This window comes from Callionymus lyra, chromosome 8, assembly GCF_982586985.1.
Source record: "Callionymus lyra chromosome 8, fCalLyr1.hap1.1, whole genome shotgun sequence".
Taxonomy (NCBI): Eukaryota; Metazoa; Chordata; class Actinopteri; order Syngnathiformes; family Callionymidae; genus Callionymus; species Callionymus lyra.
Genome location: NC_141825.1, coordinates 26,311,409 through 26,329,870, shown reverse-complemented (window position 1 = coordinate 26,329,870; position 18,462 = coordinate 26,311,409). Strand labels below are relative to the sequence as shown.

Sequence of the window (18,462 nt, the reverse complement as noted above, 5' to 3'; positions counted from 1 at the left end):
TGAAACATCAGGTCAGAGGTTGAGTTCCCTTTGTTTCCATCAAGGATTCTCGCTTCTCCAAGATCCTGGAGAACCTGCGCCTGCAGAAGCGAGGCACAGGCGGCGTGGACACGGCTGCAGTGGGAGGCGTCTTTGACATTTCTAACCTGGACCGACTCGGACTGTCTGAGGTATTTCAGTCTGAAAACTTCTTTATCTTAAGACGTTCGTATTTGTGCTTCACTTATGTGTCTCCATCTTTCAAAGTATATATTTTAACTTTTGTTTTATATTGTTAAAGAGCTCTGTGACCCTGGTCTGGAAACATCTTTATTAATAACCTTTACTTACTGACATACTTGCATACTTACTTAGTTAAATACTTACTTTCTTGCTTACTTACTGACAAACTTACATACTTGCTTACTTACTTACTTACTTAGTTAAATACTTACTTACTTACTTACTTAGTTAAATACTTACTTACTTGCTTACTTACTGACAAACTTACATACTTGCTTACTTACTTACTTACTTAGTTAAATACTTACTTACTTACTTACTTAGTTAAATACTTACTTACTTGCTTACTTACTGACAAACTTACATACTTGCTTACTTACTTACTTACTTACTTAGTTAAATACGTACTTACTTACTTACTTGGTTAAATACTTACTTACTTAGTTAATTACTTACTTACTTACTTACTTACTTACTTACCTACTTAGTTACTTACTTACTTACTTAGTAACTTACTTACTTATTTACTTACTTACTTACTTACTAATTTACCTACTTACTTACTTACTTATTTACTTACTTAGTTAAATAGTTACTTAATTACTTACTTACTTAGTTAATTACTTACTTACTTACTTAGTAACTTACTTACTCAGTTACTTATTTACTTACTTAGTTAAATAGTTACTTACTTACTTACTTAATTACTAATTTACTTAGTTACTTACTTACTTATTTACTTACTTACCTACTTAGTTACTTACCTACTTAATTACTTACTTACTTACTTACTTACTTACTACTTTACTAACTTACTTACTAACTTACTAACTTACTTTCTTAATAAAAAGAATGTTTGTGACCTGAATCTTTGCCTCTTGGAAGTAATGAGTGAAACTGTTCATTTCAGGTTCAACTGGTTCAGACGGTAGTTGATGGCGTGAACTACTTGATCGAGTGTGAGAAGAAGCTGGAAAGAGGTCAAGACATCAAGGTTCCTCCTCCACCTGTGAAGCAGTTCAAGTAAACAGCCGAGATGTGTCGTCAACGTATAATAACTCCTGACATTTATCGTCGTCCTCCGCTGTGACTACCTTCATGTTTTCTACAAATTAATCTCTGAATTATTATGGGATGCAGCCAATATAACCTTCTGACTCCTGCTCTGTTGAAACCGAGATCTCCACGAGACATCGAGTCAGTCTTGCACTGCAAGTACCTCTTGCCCTCCATCCCTCCTTTCGATCTGTCTGTTCTCTGTTGACTATTTACTGGAATGAATGCAGTTAAATTAGCTTCGATCCATTGATCGCGATAGAACGTCATTGTCTTTAATAAAGATCTATTTAACAATAAAGTTTCCACTGTTTTGTCACTTTTCTCTGCGCTCAGAAAAACTTGGGTCATGAGGCTCTCGCTCCCTGCTAACATTTCTACTTCTACTTCAAAATCACCAAGAACATGCTGTTTTTTTAAACGTTCACATTAAATTATGACAAGATAAGATTCCTTTATTCATTATAATTAATAATAACATCAGACAAAAATGAACACATTAGAAGAGAAATACTATAAATACTAAAGTTAAAAGTTATAAATATTTAAAAAACTATTTTCTGTTTGGTACACATGTTTATTAAGTGCAGTGTCTGTGGAGCCTGACAGCAGTAGGAACAACAGACTCGCATCCATATTCTTATGAACCTTTCATTCACACCTCAGTCTTGTTTCATCTGTACCTTCACATAACGGACACTTTATACCTTCTTAGATCGAATGCACACATTTAATTCAAAACGGTCACGAGTCTACTTATTCCTCCTGGTGTTTCCGGTTTTATTGTGAAATCCGCACCCTTCTGTGTCTGTGCTAGTCTTACTTCCCCCCTGTCTGAGCAGTGATTGTTCCAGCCTTGTCTCGTTAGTCCCGACCCCAGCTGCTGCTGATTGCTCCCCTGTGTTCTTAAGCCTCCACTCCCTGTCACGTCCTTGTCTTGTCGTCACCGTTTTCCAGTAACCAGAGTCCTGCCGTTGAGTATACCTGCTTCCTACCCTGTCTCCTTACCTTGTCCCGACCAAGACTCCATTCCTGCCTTTTGTGGTTTTTCGATCTGTTTCTGCCCTTTGATGCCGACTTTACTGAGCCCGTGTTTTTGCCTTTTGTTGCCGTTTCCTGGACTGTATGACTACGCCTCTGCATTCCCCAACGAATAAAACCAAGTTTCAGCAATTACCTCAGCGCCTGGGTTTCTCCTTTCCCCATCGTGACAGAACAACAAGACCACGATGAACCCAGCAGAGAGTCCTCTTCCCGACGCTCCGCGTACACACCAGGAGCAGGGAGCGAGGAACTCTTCCACCCTAGCAACGCTGCAGCTAGGCATTGAAACCATGGCGGCACGGCTCCATGCTCCAGAGTCTGTCTCCAGAGTCTGGGACACCAGATGTCGGCGATGGCCGACCAACTCCAGTTCTTGACGGCCGCCGCCGGGACCGCAGCACTAGCTCCCGCTTCGGTGAGTCCAGCTCCCGCTTCGGTGAGTCCAGCTTCCGCTTCGGTGAGTCCAGCCTCCACCGGTGAGTCAACTGAGGCCATGAACCGTTACATCTCGGAATCTCTGGCCACAGGGTTAATCCGCCCCTCCTCATCCCCAGCAGGGGCTGGCTTTTTTTTGTTGGTTACAAGGATGGCTCCCTGCGCCCATGCACTGATTATCGCTCACTAAATTATATTACGGTTAAGAATCGTTACCCCTTACCACTAATGGTTTTTACCAAGTTGGACCTAAGTAATGCATACCACCATAGAATCCGCTAAGGGGATGAATGGAAGACCGCATTTAACACACACTCTGGCCACTACAAGTATTTGGTAATGCCTTTTGGTCTCACGAACGCCCCCGCCGTGTTTCAAAGCCTTGTTAATTATGTCCTGAGAGAATTTCGCTGTCCGAGGGCATGACCACTGTCTTCACCATGGTCGACCGCTTCTCGAAGATGGCGCACTTCGTTCCCCTACCCAAGCTTCCCGACGCCAGAGAGACTGCTGAAGCGGTCCTGAACCACGTTTTCCGCCTAAACGGCCTCCCAAGGGACATCGTCCCAGATTTCTTCTCCTCTCTGTCGCCTCATCGGTGCTCGCCCCAGCCTGTCCTCGGGGTACCACCCCCAGAGCAATGGGCAGACCGAACGGATAAACCAGGACCTTGAGACCTCACTGCGCTGCCTGGTTTCCTATTCCCCCTCCGCCTGGGCCTCGGACCTGCCCTGGGTGGAGTACGCCCATAACTCCTTGACCTGCGCCTTGAACGGACATAGTCCGTTTGAGTGTGCCTATGGCTATCAGCCCCCACTCTTCCCGGACCTGGAAGGGGAGGTCCAGGTTCCATCGGCAGCGGCTCTGGTCCAGCGTTGTCGGGACAACTTGGCCAAAGCACGCCTGAAGCTCCAGATCTCTGTCTCCGCCTTTTAGGCTGCAGCCGACCACTGGCGCTCGGAGACTCCTCCCTACAAAGAGAGAGGCCATGTGTGGTTGTGCACCTAGGACATTCACCTCAATCGACCGTGTCGCAAACTGTCACCCCGCTACATTTGTCCTTTTACCCTAGTAAAGATTGTAAACCCTGTTGCTGTACGCTTACGTATACTCAAGACCATGCACATCCATCCTACATTTCATGTATCAAAGTTAAAACCGGCCAAGACCTCCCCTCTGGTTCCGGCTTCCAGGCCCCCTCCTCCTCCTCGTGTTATTGAGGGTGAAACTGTGTACAGTGTAAAGAAAATAATCGATTCCAGACGCGTTTTCAGTTTCTTGTTGACTGGGAGGGTTATGTCCCGGAGGAGAGGTCGTGGGTTCCAGGCCGTGACATCCTTGACCCTAAGCTGATAGAACTGTATAACTCCAAAGGAACTAACTCCGTCTCCCCCTCTTGTTTTAATGGTTTGTGTGCTCCTCATGTATTTTGCTCTGTTTTGCTTTCTGGCCTGTCTTGTTGTCTTAGTCATGTTTTCGTGACAAAAACATCTATATGTCTATGTATATACGTCGATGTGTATATGTATATATGTCTATGTATATACGTATATTTATATCCGTCTATGTATAGACGTCTATGGCTAACACTGTTGTCGACTTGCTAAGATTGTCATGCTCTGTCATTTATATTCCCTTCCGTCTCACTTCCTGTTCTTATTTGTTTCTCGCACTAATAGTACTAAACAGGTATTTGGCCATCATTGACATTATTAGATTGTACTGTATTTTTGTATATTATTGTGTTTTTGCTTTATTTGTATGTTGTGTATTATATAAACTGTCTGCATCTTTGTCGAGGACTACAGATGGAAAGTAGCATCTTGTGCTAAATCTGGTGCAGCATCTATTTAATGGAACATTGTCCTTTTAAATAAACTGAAGTGAACTTATTGAAGTCCTGATCCTCGTCTTGTTGACTTCCTCTCGTGCTCCTGAGCCGATCGTCCTGATTTGTGTCACCTGTGTCTTCGTCTCACCAGATCACACCTGGATTGTTGTGTGTTTAAAAAAACCCTCCCTTCGCCATGTCTTTGCTTGAGTCAAGTATTCAGTTCTGGCAAATGTTTGGTGCCTGTTCGCCTGCTTAGTTTGCCAATACTTTAGTAAGTACATAATTAACTTTAGTTTACTCATCGTTCTGGTTTCCTGCCTCAAGTCCTGACAAAGATGGAATTTATAAAAACACAGTTTTGCTTTATCTATTATGCTGTGTCTCAAATCACATACTTCTCTTAGTATACTAGAAGTTAGTATGCATCAGGATAGTGTACATACTAACTAGTAACTAATTCTCCACAGATAGTATGTCTCAAATCACATACTTCTCTTAGTATACTAGAAGTTAGTATGCATCAGGATAGTGTACGTACTAACTAGTAACTAATTCTCCACAGATAGTATGTCTCAAATCACATACTTCTCTTAGTATACTAGAAGTTAGTATGCATCAGGATAGTGTAGGTACTAACTAGTAACTAATCCTCCAGATAGTATGTCTCAAATCACATACTTCTCTTAGTATACTAGAAGTTAGTATGCATCAGGATAGTGTACGTACTAACTAGTAACTAATCCTCCACAGATAGTATGTCTCAAATCAATCAATCTCTGCTGCTACACACTAACAGGAAATGACGCGACAGCTTCTTCTTCTACTACTATTTAACGATGATTTCAACCAGCTGTAGGAACACTATCGCCACCTGCCGGCAGCACGTTTTGTAAGTTCGGAAAAAGAAATAAAGAAAAAATATGAGAAACGAAATATTCGCGAGATATTTAAGCTGGTATCAGCAGCGAAGACGTGTCATCCTTCTACTGCTGCTGAAAATACACCTGTAAGTATATTAATATATATATATATATATATATATATATATATGACGTAACTTCTGTTTACAACGTCACTAAGATGGAGTCGTTTAGTGTAGAAAGTGTCCATCGATCCATACTCAGTTTTGTGTGTTTTAGTGACAATTTAGTGTGTATGGAGCACTACATTTACATACTAAGAATTGAGACGCACTTATGCACTAAAAATACTAACTTTGAGTACATAAGTATGTGATTTGAGACACAGAAAGACTCTCTAACTACCAAGAAGAGAATGTAAATAATATCAAATTGTGGTGAGAACTTGCCTGAGGCCTTGGCTCCTGCGATGATTGACCGACCAGAACATGTAGATGTAAGAAGAAGGTTTGTGTGTGAAGAAGTGTGTGTGTGAGGATCAGACGTGAAGTCAGTATTTGACGTCTGATTTAGGCTTGATTCTTAATTTCCATTAAGATTTCCAACTGTAGAATTAAAAAAAACTGTTTGAATGAATATTTATTTAATGATTGTTCTGGACCTTCAAAGTGTTCCTGGTTTCTATGCAGAACACGATGGGACCTGGTTGTGTCTGAGGAACCCGTTTGACTCCAGGAGAATCGAGATCATCCTCCAGAGCGACCACAGAAATCCTCTGCACCTCCTCATCCCAGAAATTGCTGCAGAGAACACAGGTTGCCATGGCAACATCTTCTGCGGATGAGGGGGGAAGGAAGAGACTTTGTGGGTAACGGATCGGTTTCATGTCAGATGTTCGGTGCTGAGCTCGTCACGTGGTTGAACGAGAGTAACTAAGATCTTTGGATGGAGGGATTTATTTATATATATATATACATATATTGTTAATGCGTGAGGCGTTTTTATTCATGACACATGTTCAATAAATTATTTTAAAATGAATACTTTTGGTGGAGATGCAATTGAGAAATGTGTTGTTTTTCCAAAAATACGTGTAATTTTAATGTCTAACGAACTAACAAAAATATCCCATCAATCCATTTATCTCTCAGTTGTGGGACTGCTGTGCGTCAAATGACCAGCAGGGGTCAGAAACGAGGTTATTAGCTATAAGAGTTTAACTCACTAACCCGTATCAGTGATAATATTAGCTAACAATAGTTAAATATGCTTCACAATAGTCGAAGGAAAATACGGTTAAAAAAAACAACTACCGAGGTTTGAAGGTTTAATGATGTAGTTCACGTAACTGGCCTCTGTGTGGCGCTGTGACGCGCTCGCAACTAAGGAAGAAGAAAACACATGCGTGACGTAAACAAGCGTTAGCATGCGTAGCGTAGCAACCAGGTCGCGATGGAAAGAGATGTTTTTGTGGAAGAGTTTGTTTCATTTAACGGGCTTCTTATTTTTTTAAATTGTATTTAAAAGGCTTCGAATTCAAAAATATTTAATTTAAAAGGTTTCGAATTTTAAAGTATTGAATAATTTAAATTATATTCAACCTTTCAATTATTAAAATATTACATTCAACCTTTCAATATTTAAAATATTAAATTCATCAATATTCTAGGTAGGTAGAACTTTATTGATCCTCAGGAGGTCTCCTTCGGGAAATTGTTTTTTTTCCAAATTATCCGGAGCAAATACAGCAATTTTCATAAAAAATAAATCAAAATAAAATAAGAACAAAGAGAAATAAAGAGGAAGAACAAGATGATACAATCTAAGTCTAAAGATAAAGAACATAGATCAAATAAAAATGACAAGACATACAAAGGATACAAAGATTAACATAACATAGAACAAAACATCATGATACTTTTACTCCACTCTTCATTCTGACATTAAATTTAACATTTAAATATATTCTGATAATATCAAATTCAATCATTCAATATTCTGATAATATTAAATTTAACATTTCAATATTCTGATAATATTAAATTCAACCATCAATATTCTGATAATATTAGAAAAAACATTTCAATATTCTGATAATATTAAATTCAACCATCAATATTCTGATAATATTAGCAAAAACATTTCAATATTCTGATAATATTAAATTCAACCATCAATATTCTGATAATATTAGCAAAAACATTTCAATATTCTGATAATATTAAATTCAACCATCAATATTCTGATGGCACTGATCTACTTCCATATTTAACGAACAACAAGAAACTACAAGACAGTGTCCAAGACAGTAGAGTTCATGTATTTATTTTGAGCAGAGCTGCGGTCGCTATTGTACTTAATTGTTTACATTTAGATACTATTAAAGTTGCTGTTTGACTCTGTTGCCCCCAAATCATATTCATCATTTGATACTTTGTTTACTGTTAAATGATGAATATTTGCCAGCAATAAAAGAGTATAGTAATGTACATAAAGCAATCTTTCAGGATATTAATATGTTGCAGTATAGCAGATTTATATGAGGACACATACTCTATAAATTTAAATTACTTATTTACTTTCATTTCAGACATACACTTGTAATAAGGTGCTTTACATAAGAGCTAAAATGAACGCGATTATTTTATATATGACACATATCATTAAGAGGAAAAAAATGATAACAGACAAGATACAATATGTTAAAAAAAGCAAATTAAAATGTATTAAAAATCCATTAATATATGGAATCACTGTCACATGGATTGACTCTGTAGTGACATGAAGCTCTTCTTTCTTTAATAAAGGACCTAAACATAACTAACTACATCGTCACTTCCATTAGGATAAATAACACATCAAACTTAAACACAGTTGATGCCATTTAAATGATAGTGTGAAGAGCCTCACAGCAGGAACTATAGCTATAGTATTTAAGTATTTAAAATAAGAAAGTAGAGATGAATGTATTCCATGTTATTATTGAAAATTACATCAGTGTATATTATTTTTGTTTAAATATAGATGAATAGTTATATTTTAAATATTTAAATAAAGGGGAGCGGAACCTTTGTCACGGAAGTCACTGTTTTGAGTTTTCACTCCGGAGTGACTTCCGGTTTTCCTTAAGATCAAAAGTGAAACAAATGCGTCTTTTTTTTTATTAGGCTTTATTTGACTTGATTTCCAAGAAAACATTTATTGATAACGAGGTCTCTGCTCTTAGGACCTGGAACACATTCACAATATATATATATATATATATATATATATATATATATAAGGTAAAACTGTATTGAGAAATTGTTTTTTCCAATAGCCACAGAAAATACAGCAATTATTCATAAAAAATAAATCAAAATAAGAACAAGAACAAAGAGAAATAAAGAGAAGATGATACAATCTAAGTCTCAAGATAAAGAACATAGATCAAAGTACAAATACAAAGTATTTATACAAAATATGTATACAAAGTACAAAGTGCATATATTTATTTGAAATATATGTGTTATATCTGGAAAATGTAATTGTTTTGTTTAACATGTTTAAACCTCAAGACGGAACTAAGTCCGCCTGGATCATCTCGAACCGCACCCGGTTTAAAGTGAATAAACAACAAATAAGAACCTGATAAACAGGCTTGTATGTCTCCGCAGGTTCAGATCATCTTCATTAAAAAACGTCCAGGCTTCACAATTATTACTCGTGTTAAATAATGTGATTTAACATTAAAATAGAACAATTTAAAATAACTGTAAAAAGTGTAAAACAACCTGAAAAACTAAACCATAAAGTGGTCGTAGCGGAAAAGCGTGTGAAAGCGATAGCTGTGATCTGATTGGTTCTTGGCCCTAATGACGCCAATTATCCCCTCGTCTTATTGGCCGTTATCAAAGAACGACGTGGCTCCTCGTCCAATCACACGCTGCCACACACAAGTAAGAAGCAGATCCACTTCCTTCCTCTAAAAAAAAAAAAAAAAATCGCCGCCACCATCATCTCTTTCGATTCAATCTCCCGACGAGCTGCAGGCGCCGCGTCCTCTGGCTCCAGACCCGCCGAAGACCGAGAGCTTTGCACGGACACTCGAGCTGCTGGTCCTCGAAGGAAGCGACGGTTCTCACTCGACGAGGAGTTTTTGTTTTCAGTAGCGAGTCATGTTGCGGCTGCTGGCTCTGGTGGCTCTCGCCGGGCTCTCCCGGGCGAGCGACGTGATCGAGTTCACGGACGACGACTTCGAAAGCAAGATCGGGGATCACGACATCATCCTGGTGGAGTTCTACGCGCCATGGTGAGTTGTTTTAGACGCCATTCGTGGCTCCTGGACGCTCACTTGGAGCCTCAGTCCGGCGGCCATTTGTGCACGAATGTCTGGAGAAAACACTTCACTTGCTCGCGAACTCTCTGCTCAGTGTGGTCGAGCTAACGTGCACTACCATCACACAATAATAATCATTTTATTGATTTAAATCACATCTATTTAACGTGGTTTAATGGCGGCAGAAAAGTTTAAACGTCGCTTTCTTAACGCGTAACGCCAACCCGGAAGTAAGTGACGGGTTCATTTTTCGTTGTAACGTCCTGATTGGCCGCTGAAGTTTTTGTGTCGGCCCGTGATTGGTGGACAGACTCCTGGAGTCCAGCCAAGGTAACGAAGGTGTGAAGATCAGTGCGAATGATACGTTTTTAACAGGATATGGAAGATAAAAGACGTAAAGAAAAATAAAAACGACCGCTGTATACATGCATAATTCATATGGACGTATATATAGATATATATATCTATATAGATGTATATAGAATTTTTATACTTTTACTTTTCTTTTAAAACGTTTTAATGTTTACTATTAAAAGTCTTCTAGATATTGAATGTAGAACATTTGTTTTTATGTTGTTCAATAATTGAACAATTACAATCTTCTAATGTCACTGATATACTTACACACTCGCATATACACACAGACATTGATATATACATGTCTTATATACATGCACTAATATACATGATATATACATGTCTTTCTTGACACATAGCCACACTTTATTTAGTATATTTTCAAGGTTTATTTTCAACTTTATGTTTCTATAAACCTGTCTTGCGTGGACTATCTGCCTTATATATTTTTGAATAAATATTTCACGTTTTATAATGAGTCGGTTCAATTCAAACGAGGTGATAAATATATATATAAGTATTTCCACGCGACTCTTTGACCTGCTGAGGGAGGAAAGCTCTTCTACCTTAAAGGTTCTAAACCACAGGTAGACAATTACATGTCCTCAGGGGCCACATTTTTTGTAGTCACTGTTCTGTGCACAGAGGTGAGATGTAATGGAAACGCAACACCAAGAAGGAAACGAGCGAGAAAAGAAAAAAATATTAACATGGGAAAAGTCTGAAATATGCCCAATAAAATAGTCACACGCCTTCATTAAAATGGAAACTGCAAAAGAAAATGTTCTAAAATAGACTTTAATGTTTAAAATAATTTCGAGGGGAAAGTAATATTCACAAAAGGAAGGAAAATGTCCCCATAAAGTTTTATTTAGAGTTAATACAATATAAAAACGTTATCTGTCAGAAGTGTTTTCAACAAGTTGTACTCTGGCCCGGGGCCATATGTGGCCCTTTGACAAAGGTCTTGTTTAACATGAGGGTTCTCCCCTTTCTTTGCTGACCTCTTTGTTCCCCCCCACAGGTGCGGTCACTGTAAACGTCTCGCCCCAGAATACGAGATCGCAGCCACTCGACTTAAAGGGACCGTTGGACTCGCCAAGGTTTGTTGCGCAACACTCTTGAGTCTGCACTTTGCTCTGATGTTGACGTGACATCGCAGAGTAAATGTTTTCCCTCCTCCTCCTCGTGACCTTAGGTGGACTGCACAGCAAACAGCAACGTTTGTAGCAAATATGGCGTCACGGGTTACCCCACCCTCAAGATCTTCAGAGACGGCGACGAGTCCGGACCCTATGAAGGGCCTCGATCCGCAGGTGTGTTCAGTCGATGATTTATTTAGTTTTGTATTAAAATCCACTTGTGCTAGAAAAGATAGGCTTTCATTATGTTATTAAAATGTAATCTATTAATGTTTAAAAGCACATGTAATAACTTGGAATTTCAATTTGTCCTTCATGTGCCAAGACTTGAATCATTGTTTTAAACCCCTTCAGATGGGATCGTCAGCTTCCTGAAGAAACAAGCCGGACCAGCATCATCGGAGATCAAAGATGAAGCTCACCTCAAGAAGCTGATCACAGACAGTGATGCCATCGTGATCGGTGAGTTTTCCATTTGTCCTTTGATTTGTTTTCATGTTTCATTCATATCTTGAGACCCAGTCGTTTACGAACATCCTCTCTTTATCAGGACAAGTCGACATTTATTTGCCGTATTTTAAAATGACATTGTTTGTGGTATTTAAGATGCAGTGTAGAATCACGTAGATAACATTATTATAAGTTAAATAAATCGAGAAGAATGAAATGTAACAAAATAGTGACTTGTACATAAAGTCGGCCAATACAAATGAAATGACTAGATTTCATAATTATTGTTAATGAACTAGTTAAATTATTTTGGACAGTGAAAGCAAGACATTTGAACCAGGATGATCTATCTGTCGTGTCTGTTGACAAATGATTAGTCCCAACAGCTACAACTGCGTCATTCTGACCTTGTCAGGTTAATAAAGTGAAAGTGAAAGTAAAGATATTCAAAAACACTTCTCGAGTCATTTGGAAAACGGCCTGTATGTGGCGCTGGAATGCTCTATACAAACACTGTCAGCTTTGTAATTTGACAGACTTGTGCTCCGAAAGTTTATTTTTGGGGTTAAATAATGGACTCGAGTTGCGGTGTTTGATCGTCTGACTGATCAAACATTATCCCCCCCACTCCCCCTAAAAAGGATTTTTTTGTCATGACTGTTCTGTGCAAAGAGGCAAAATATAATTGGGAAGCAAGAAAAGAAAGAAAATGTTAGGGTTTGGGTCGATGAACCGACCCGTCCCCGGCATAGATACCTGCTGGTGGTAAAGAAGGACAGACACTGGAATGAGTTTAAGAGAAAATGCTGGTTTAGTGAAATATGCAAAAGTCAGAGACACAACTTGCATGATCATGGGCCGTGGCAAAGCAGTAATCGAAATGGCGTATCTTTTATAGTATTAATAGTAGTATAGTAGTAATATTCAGGTAAACGCCTCTAGTCATTTGTGCATGTATGATTGGTCAGTAAGAATAAACACTTGTCTTCTAAGATGGCGTCTCACGTGGTAGTTGTGGAATTTTACCGCCGTTGATGTCTTCTAGAGAGAATCTGTTTTATCAGTTGAGTTATGCAGACGTCTGTCCTTGTTGAACCAGACTTGCATCATCTACAGATTGTTTTGTGTCTTAGTGTAGGTTTGACCTGAAGCTGAGCGAGTGGTTACTAAAGAGAGGAAATTATGATTAAATATGAAAGATTATCAGTTAATCAAGGGATTATTTTAAATGTGTGTTAAATCTAGATGATCGATTACAGTAAAGCTTTCATATCCTTACATTAAAAAATGTCCTTATTGGTAGAAAAAAATATATAAGCACAATGGAAAGGCTTGTCTATTGTGTTTAAAAGTTGTTACAACATAAGATTTATTTTGACGTGATTGAGCCACTAGTTTCATTTTCATATTTACCAAACACTTGTTACCATAACAAACATTTTGTTATTTTCACATTCCTTCCGCCCTCTAATGACATCATTTTCTACCAAAGGCTTCTTCGCGGACGACAAGAGCACCTCTCAGGCAGAGTTCCTGAAAGCTGCCAGTGCCTTGAGGGACAACTACCGCTTCGCACACACCAACTCCAAGGATCTGCTCCAGATCCAGGGCATCGACGAAGAGTGAGTCTGGATCTTCTGCCGTCGGCTCACATGATGTTGACGCGTCAACTGTGTCGAGGACAAAGACGCCTTTAATGACGACATATGTCGCTTTAGGAGAAGAACGTGTGACAGTTACAAGTACAGTAGATGAATGTTCCTGCTGGTGCGGTGACTTGAACAGATCCCGGTCTTAAAATGAGAAAATTCAAATTATTATTATTATTATTAAACAAATTATAGGAGTAAAGTTGATGCTGAAGGAAAATAATTTGTGAAGGACAAACACAGATTACAATTAAGTAATGAAGTCAAAAATAAAGTACCGTATTTTCCGGAAGTGTCTCCGGAGTACAAGTCGCTCCAGATATAAAATGCAAATATGGAAGGAAAAAACATATAAGTCGCACTGGAGTATAAGTCGCATTTTTGTGATCTTGAAAGACAATTTAAAATAAAACTAGAGGCAACAACAGAATAATTGTACGTTACGTTACATGAAGTGAGAACCTGGTATGTTAACATAACATATGAAGAGTTATTCAGAGAACTATAGCATAAATAACTAACAAGTTTACCAAACCATCCGTGTAACTCCAAATAACTCTTCATCCTCGTGTCACTTTTAAACAACTAACTAACTCCGGAGGTAGAAGATGCTTCCTCTTCTACGTGGAAATGATCAACACAGGCCTAGAGCGCCCTCTGGTGGTTTAGTGTGAAAATAACATGTGAAATGATATACCGCTAATAATGTGTTAATAATTTCACACATAAGTCGCTCCAGAGTATAAGTCGCAGCCCCGGACAAACTATGAAAAAAACTGCCACTTATAGTCCGGAAAATACGGTACATGTTTTACATTTTTCTTTTAATTCTTTGTCATTTAGACACAAGTATTTTGGCCCCTTTGTGTGATTGACACTCCTCTCGTCGATGGTCATAATGTGTATATTTTCACTTCATCTGGACTCGGTTACTGTGATTAAAAACATCCACAAAGCACTGATTTGACCCTCGATTTGGACGTGTCTGACTTTGGCTCTTGCTTCTGGTCCTGCAGGGGAGTGGTCCTGTTCCACCCAACGAAACTCCACAACAAGTTCGAGGACAGCACAGTCGAGTACTCTGAGGACAAATACACCAGCAACAAGATCAAGAGATTCATCCAGGACAACATGTGAGTACAATTGAAAACCTGCCTCTTGTCACTCAAAGTGAGTCGTAACTAAACCTGAAAAAGATTTATACAAGTTCTGTGCTTTTACTAGGCCTCATCGACGACCTGTGTAAAGTGTGGCCCTTGAACTATATCAATGAGTCAAAGTTCAAGTACAGGCTTACAATTGTATTTCAAATGCATTACTTAAAAGTCAACAAAAACCCGATCATCATATTTAAAGACTTTTTCTGCCCACTTTGGTCGTTTTTGTGAGTATTATTGACTTAAATAAAAAAGGTTAAAGTGATGATATAAATGTTTGCAAAAGCTGCCTTAATTTCAGATAGAAATAAGTTGTATAAATACAAAAACAATATAACAGTAAATTCCGGACTATATGCCGCAGTGTTCAAAGTGTGGGGGAAAAAGTAAGGGCTTATAGTCCGTATATTGTTATATTTAGCCTGATTTTATTACTTTATACCTTTCACTGCTTTATTTTGGCTGGATGGCCCCTCACAACAGCTGCTGTATATCATGTGGCCCCTGAGGACATGTAACTGTCTTATTGCATAATGTCTTTTTAGTTATTTTTCATATTTTACTCCACATGTTTTACCGCCATCATTCCTTTATCGACGTGTTGCTAATAGCATATGTTGTCGATGTGCAGCAGATGTTACAATCTAAACATTTTATAAAATGGTAAAAGTATAGGATTAGTTACGATATTAAAATGTTATCGACATATTTGTCATTATTCTTGTTGTCACTTTCCAGCTTCGGAATCTGCCCCCACATGACGGCGGATAACAAAGACCAGATGAAGGGGAAGGACTTGTTGGTGGCCTACTATGATGTGGATTATGAGCTCAACCCCAAAGGCACCAACTACTGGAGGAACAGGTACAACAAAAGGAACTAAACAAACGTGTCTGTGTCTAACAAATGACCCACAAACTCCTGGTTCCTGGGGTCACTTCTTCATGATGTAACCTGTATCCGTCCGATTCTTCTGCAGGGTGATGAAAGTGGCTAAAGCTTTTCTGGACGAAGGCAAGAAGATGAACTTCGCCGTGGCCAACAGGAACGCTTTCAGCAACGATGTCGCGGAGTTTGGACTCGTCTCCGACAGCGCTGAGCTCCCCCTGGTGGCCATCCGCACCGTCAAGGGAGACAAATACGTCATGCAGGAAGAGTTCAGGTGAGGAAGAGTGGAATCTTACTGGTTTTGATGGTCATGGACACGCTTGGGAATAAATGATGGTGTGTTTTCTGTCGCCAGTCGTGACGGTGTGGCTCTGAAGAACTTCCTGCAGGACTACTTTGAGGGCAAACTGAAGCGCTACCTGAAGTCAGAACCGATCCCCGAAAGCAACGACGGACCTGTCAAGGTGAGCAGATGTGATTGACGAGTGTCGATGCAACAATCGATGCTACGTTTTGATTTTAACATTGTTCTGATAACTGGGGAAGCAGTGATTCACTTATGATATGATTCGATATTGTGATAGATGGTGTGTATATATGTACTGTATATATGATTTAATACGATGTGTTCAGCTCATCATGCAATGAAATTGAATACACTTGCAGAATGTTCGTACAATTTTAAAAGGCACTGAATTCTAGTGACATCCTGTGATAGTTTCACCGTCTTTTGGTTCAGTTTAAAGGGTTGAAAGCCAAAATATGTCCAAACATAGGCTTTGAAAGTTTCTGGAGAGTCGACTGTATCCTCTCGTCCTCAGTCATTGCAAGGATCTCGCCAGGATTTCTCTGCAGCGGAAGAAGTTTTAATAGCGACACGGAAATTTTAAAAATGCTGTGAATATTTACATTTGAATTGTTAATTAGAAAAAAATATCTTATTTTAGATTATACACTTAATTGAATATATTATATATATGAATACAGCTGAGATGTACTTTAGTATGATTTTTAAAGCCAGATAAATGGAGACAGTGCTGTTGAATCTTGATATAGTTTGGTGAAAAAAACAGTTGAATTATTTAAGTAGTTGTAAAAGCAAACCTTGTAAACATCGTGGTCCTCAGGTGGTCGTGGCCGAGAACTTCGACTCCATCGTCAACGACGACAGCAAAGACGCTCTGATCGAGTTCTACGCTCCGTGGTGCGGACACTGCAAGAGCCTGGAGCCCAAATTCAACGAGCTCGGCGAGAAGGCGAGTGGATTCAAACGCTGACTCACTGGATGAGACGTTCATAGATGTTCAGGAGAAGCGTTTACTCACTTATTTTCTCGTCGTTGTTCAACAGCTGGCCAACAGCCCCAACGTGGTCATCGCCAAGATGGACGCCACGGCAAACGACGTTCCAGCTCCCTATGAAGTCAGCGGGTGAGTGAAGATGAACATCACTACAATCATGAAGTGAAAGGATTGGATCACACACGACTTTTTCTTTGTCCCTTTTGTGAATATTTATTGCTGTTATATTTTGGAAACTTGAATGAAAGGTTTATAAATATTGTATTGTTTTTTTTGTTGCTTTTGTCTTTAAGTGACTCCATCATATTTTGCTTGAGGGCCCCTCGCACATAGTATCTAATGTGGCCCATCACTAAAGCTGTTCATCCGGCTTTATTGTGTATTTGTCTCCGTAGAGAAATGAAACATTCAGCTATCTATAGCTAGATTTACTTTGTTTTTGGCTCCCCCTTTGTCGATAAAGTGTAACTGCAACTTTGTGGCACCTCTTGTGATCTTAACTTCTTTGAATGAACATGAAGTTAGTGATTATTTGACAGTTTCTGATAACGAACGTCTCTTCATTCTCCAGCTTCCCCACCATTTACTTCGCTCCAGCCGGAAGCAAGATGAGCCCAAAACGATATGAAGTGAGTGAGAGCCGAGAGTGAAGGTTTGTTTGTTCATCTCCGTTCTGACCCGTCATGTCTGCCTCGTCCTAGGGCGGCCGTGAGGTCAGCGACTTCATCGCCTACTTGAAGAAGGAAGCCTCCACTCCCCTGGTCCTGCAGGAAGAAGCCACGAAGAAGAAGAAGAAGGTGGAGCTATAAAGGCTCGGCAGGAGCTCGACACAGAGGCACACGGACGGTGCCCAAGAACTAAATTATATTCCACTTTTACGACTACGAAATCAAGCCAAGTCCAGGAGCTGTGACTGTGTTGTGCAGGAGAACTGAAGAAGAGGATGAAAAGGAGGATGAAGAGGAGGATGAAGGGCTTGGCCAATAATTTTTTTTTGTATTGTTTCTGACGATATGTGTCTGCGTCTCCTCAACCCAACGCACTTCGGTTTGACGCCTGTTCTTGTTCGGCTTTTTGCTTGGTTTGTGTTCACATGGAGGATCTTTCGCTGTGAGTTTGATTTTGTACATTTGGAAGAATGGAATAAAAAGTGGGATCAAGTTTCCCACGAAACCTAAACTGTCTTCGTTCGTCTGCGGCGGTTTTTGTTGTCGTTTCTAGTGTGTTGTTGTCTATTTTCATTCAACTTTGGTTAATTTAACTGGTTTCATCCAGTTTTTCGCTTTAATAACTTGTATAGCAGTAGAGAATTGTGCTTCTTATAAGATGTATTTCATTTAATAATCTGCTGATTTTTCACCCCTTTTTCACTTTATGATGTACTTTAAATGGGATTTTTCAACATGAAACTTCACATAAAACTTGTACATTTAAACTTTGTAACGATAAACATTCGTAGTTTTCTTTTACAAATATAAATAGGACTCTTTGTATGTTCCGTGTATCGCCAGCAGATGTCGCTAGATCTTAATTTATAAACCACGTCAAAAAGCGACAACGCGCTGTATTTTATATCTATTTTGTGGCGGGAAAAGTACGGTATAGTAAAATATATTTATATTTTAAATACTCAGTTGAGATATTGAGCTACTTGTTGCTCGTAAAAAGAGCAACATGGAGAAAAACAAGCAAAAATATATATGATAAATAAGTACTTGGATAAATATTATAAAGCGGACGAAAGACCTG

General features: G+C 39.0%; 2 protein-coding genes across 2 annotated transcripts in view; both read left to right on the top strand.

Annotated features, from left to right (window-relative positions):
* LOC148074411 (creatine kinase U-type, mitochondrial-like) overlaps nucleotides 1-1,579 on the top strand; it is a 13,501-nt gene extending 11,922 nt beyond the window's left edge. Inside the window, exons 8-9 of the mRNA XM_087796914.1 lie at nucleotides 45-170; nucleotides 1,133-1,579. Of these exons, the coding sequence (XP_087653040.1) occupies nucleotides 45-170; nucleotides 1,133-1,249 (243 nt within the window). The 3' untranslated portion in view covers nucleotides 1,250-1,579. The remainder of the gene's footprint in view (nucleotides 1-44; nucleotides 171-1,132) is intronic.
* Nucleotides 1,580-9,430: 7,851 nt separating this feature from the next.
* Nucleotides 9,431-17,897, top strand: pdia3 (protein disulfide isomerase family A, member 3). Its single transcript, XM_087797456.1, has 13 exons — nucleotides 9,431-9,742; nucleotides 11,151-11,229; nucleotides 11,325-11,442; nucleotides 11,623-11,730; nucleotides 13,211-13,340; nucleotides 14,384-14,500; nucleotides 15,263-15,388; nucleotides 15,504-15,686; nucleotides 15,768-15,876; nucleotides 16,540-16,668; nucleotides 16,763-16,842; nucleotides 17,285-17,342; nucleotides 17,415-17,897. Exons 1-13 carry the CDS (start codon nucleotides 9,609-9,611, stop codon nucleotides 17,520-17,522), a joined length of 1,479 nt encoding a protein of 492 aa, XP_087653582.1. The 5' UTR covers nucleotides 9,431-9,608; the 3' UTR covers nucleotides 17,523-17,897.
* The last annotated feature ends 565 nt before the right edge of the window (nucleotides 17,898-18,462 follow it).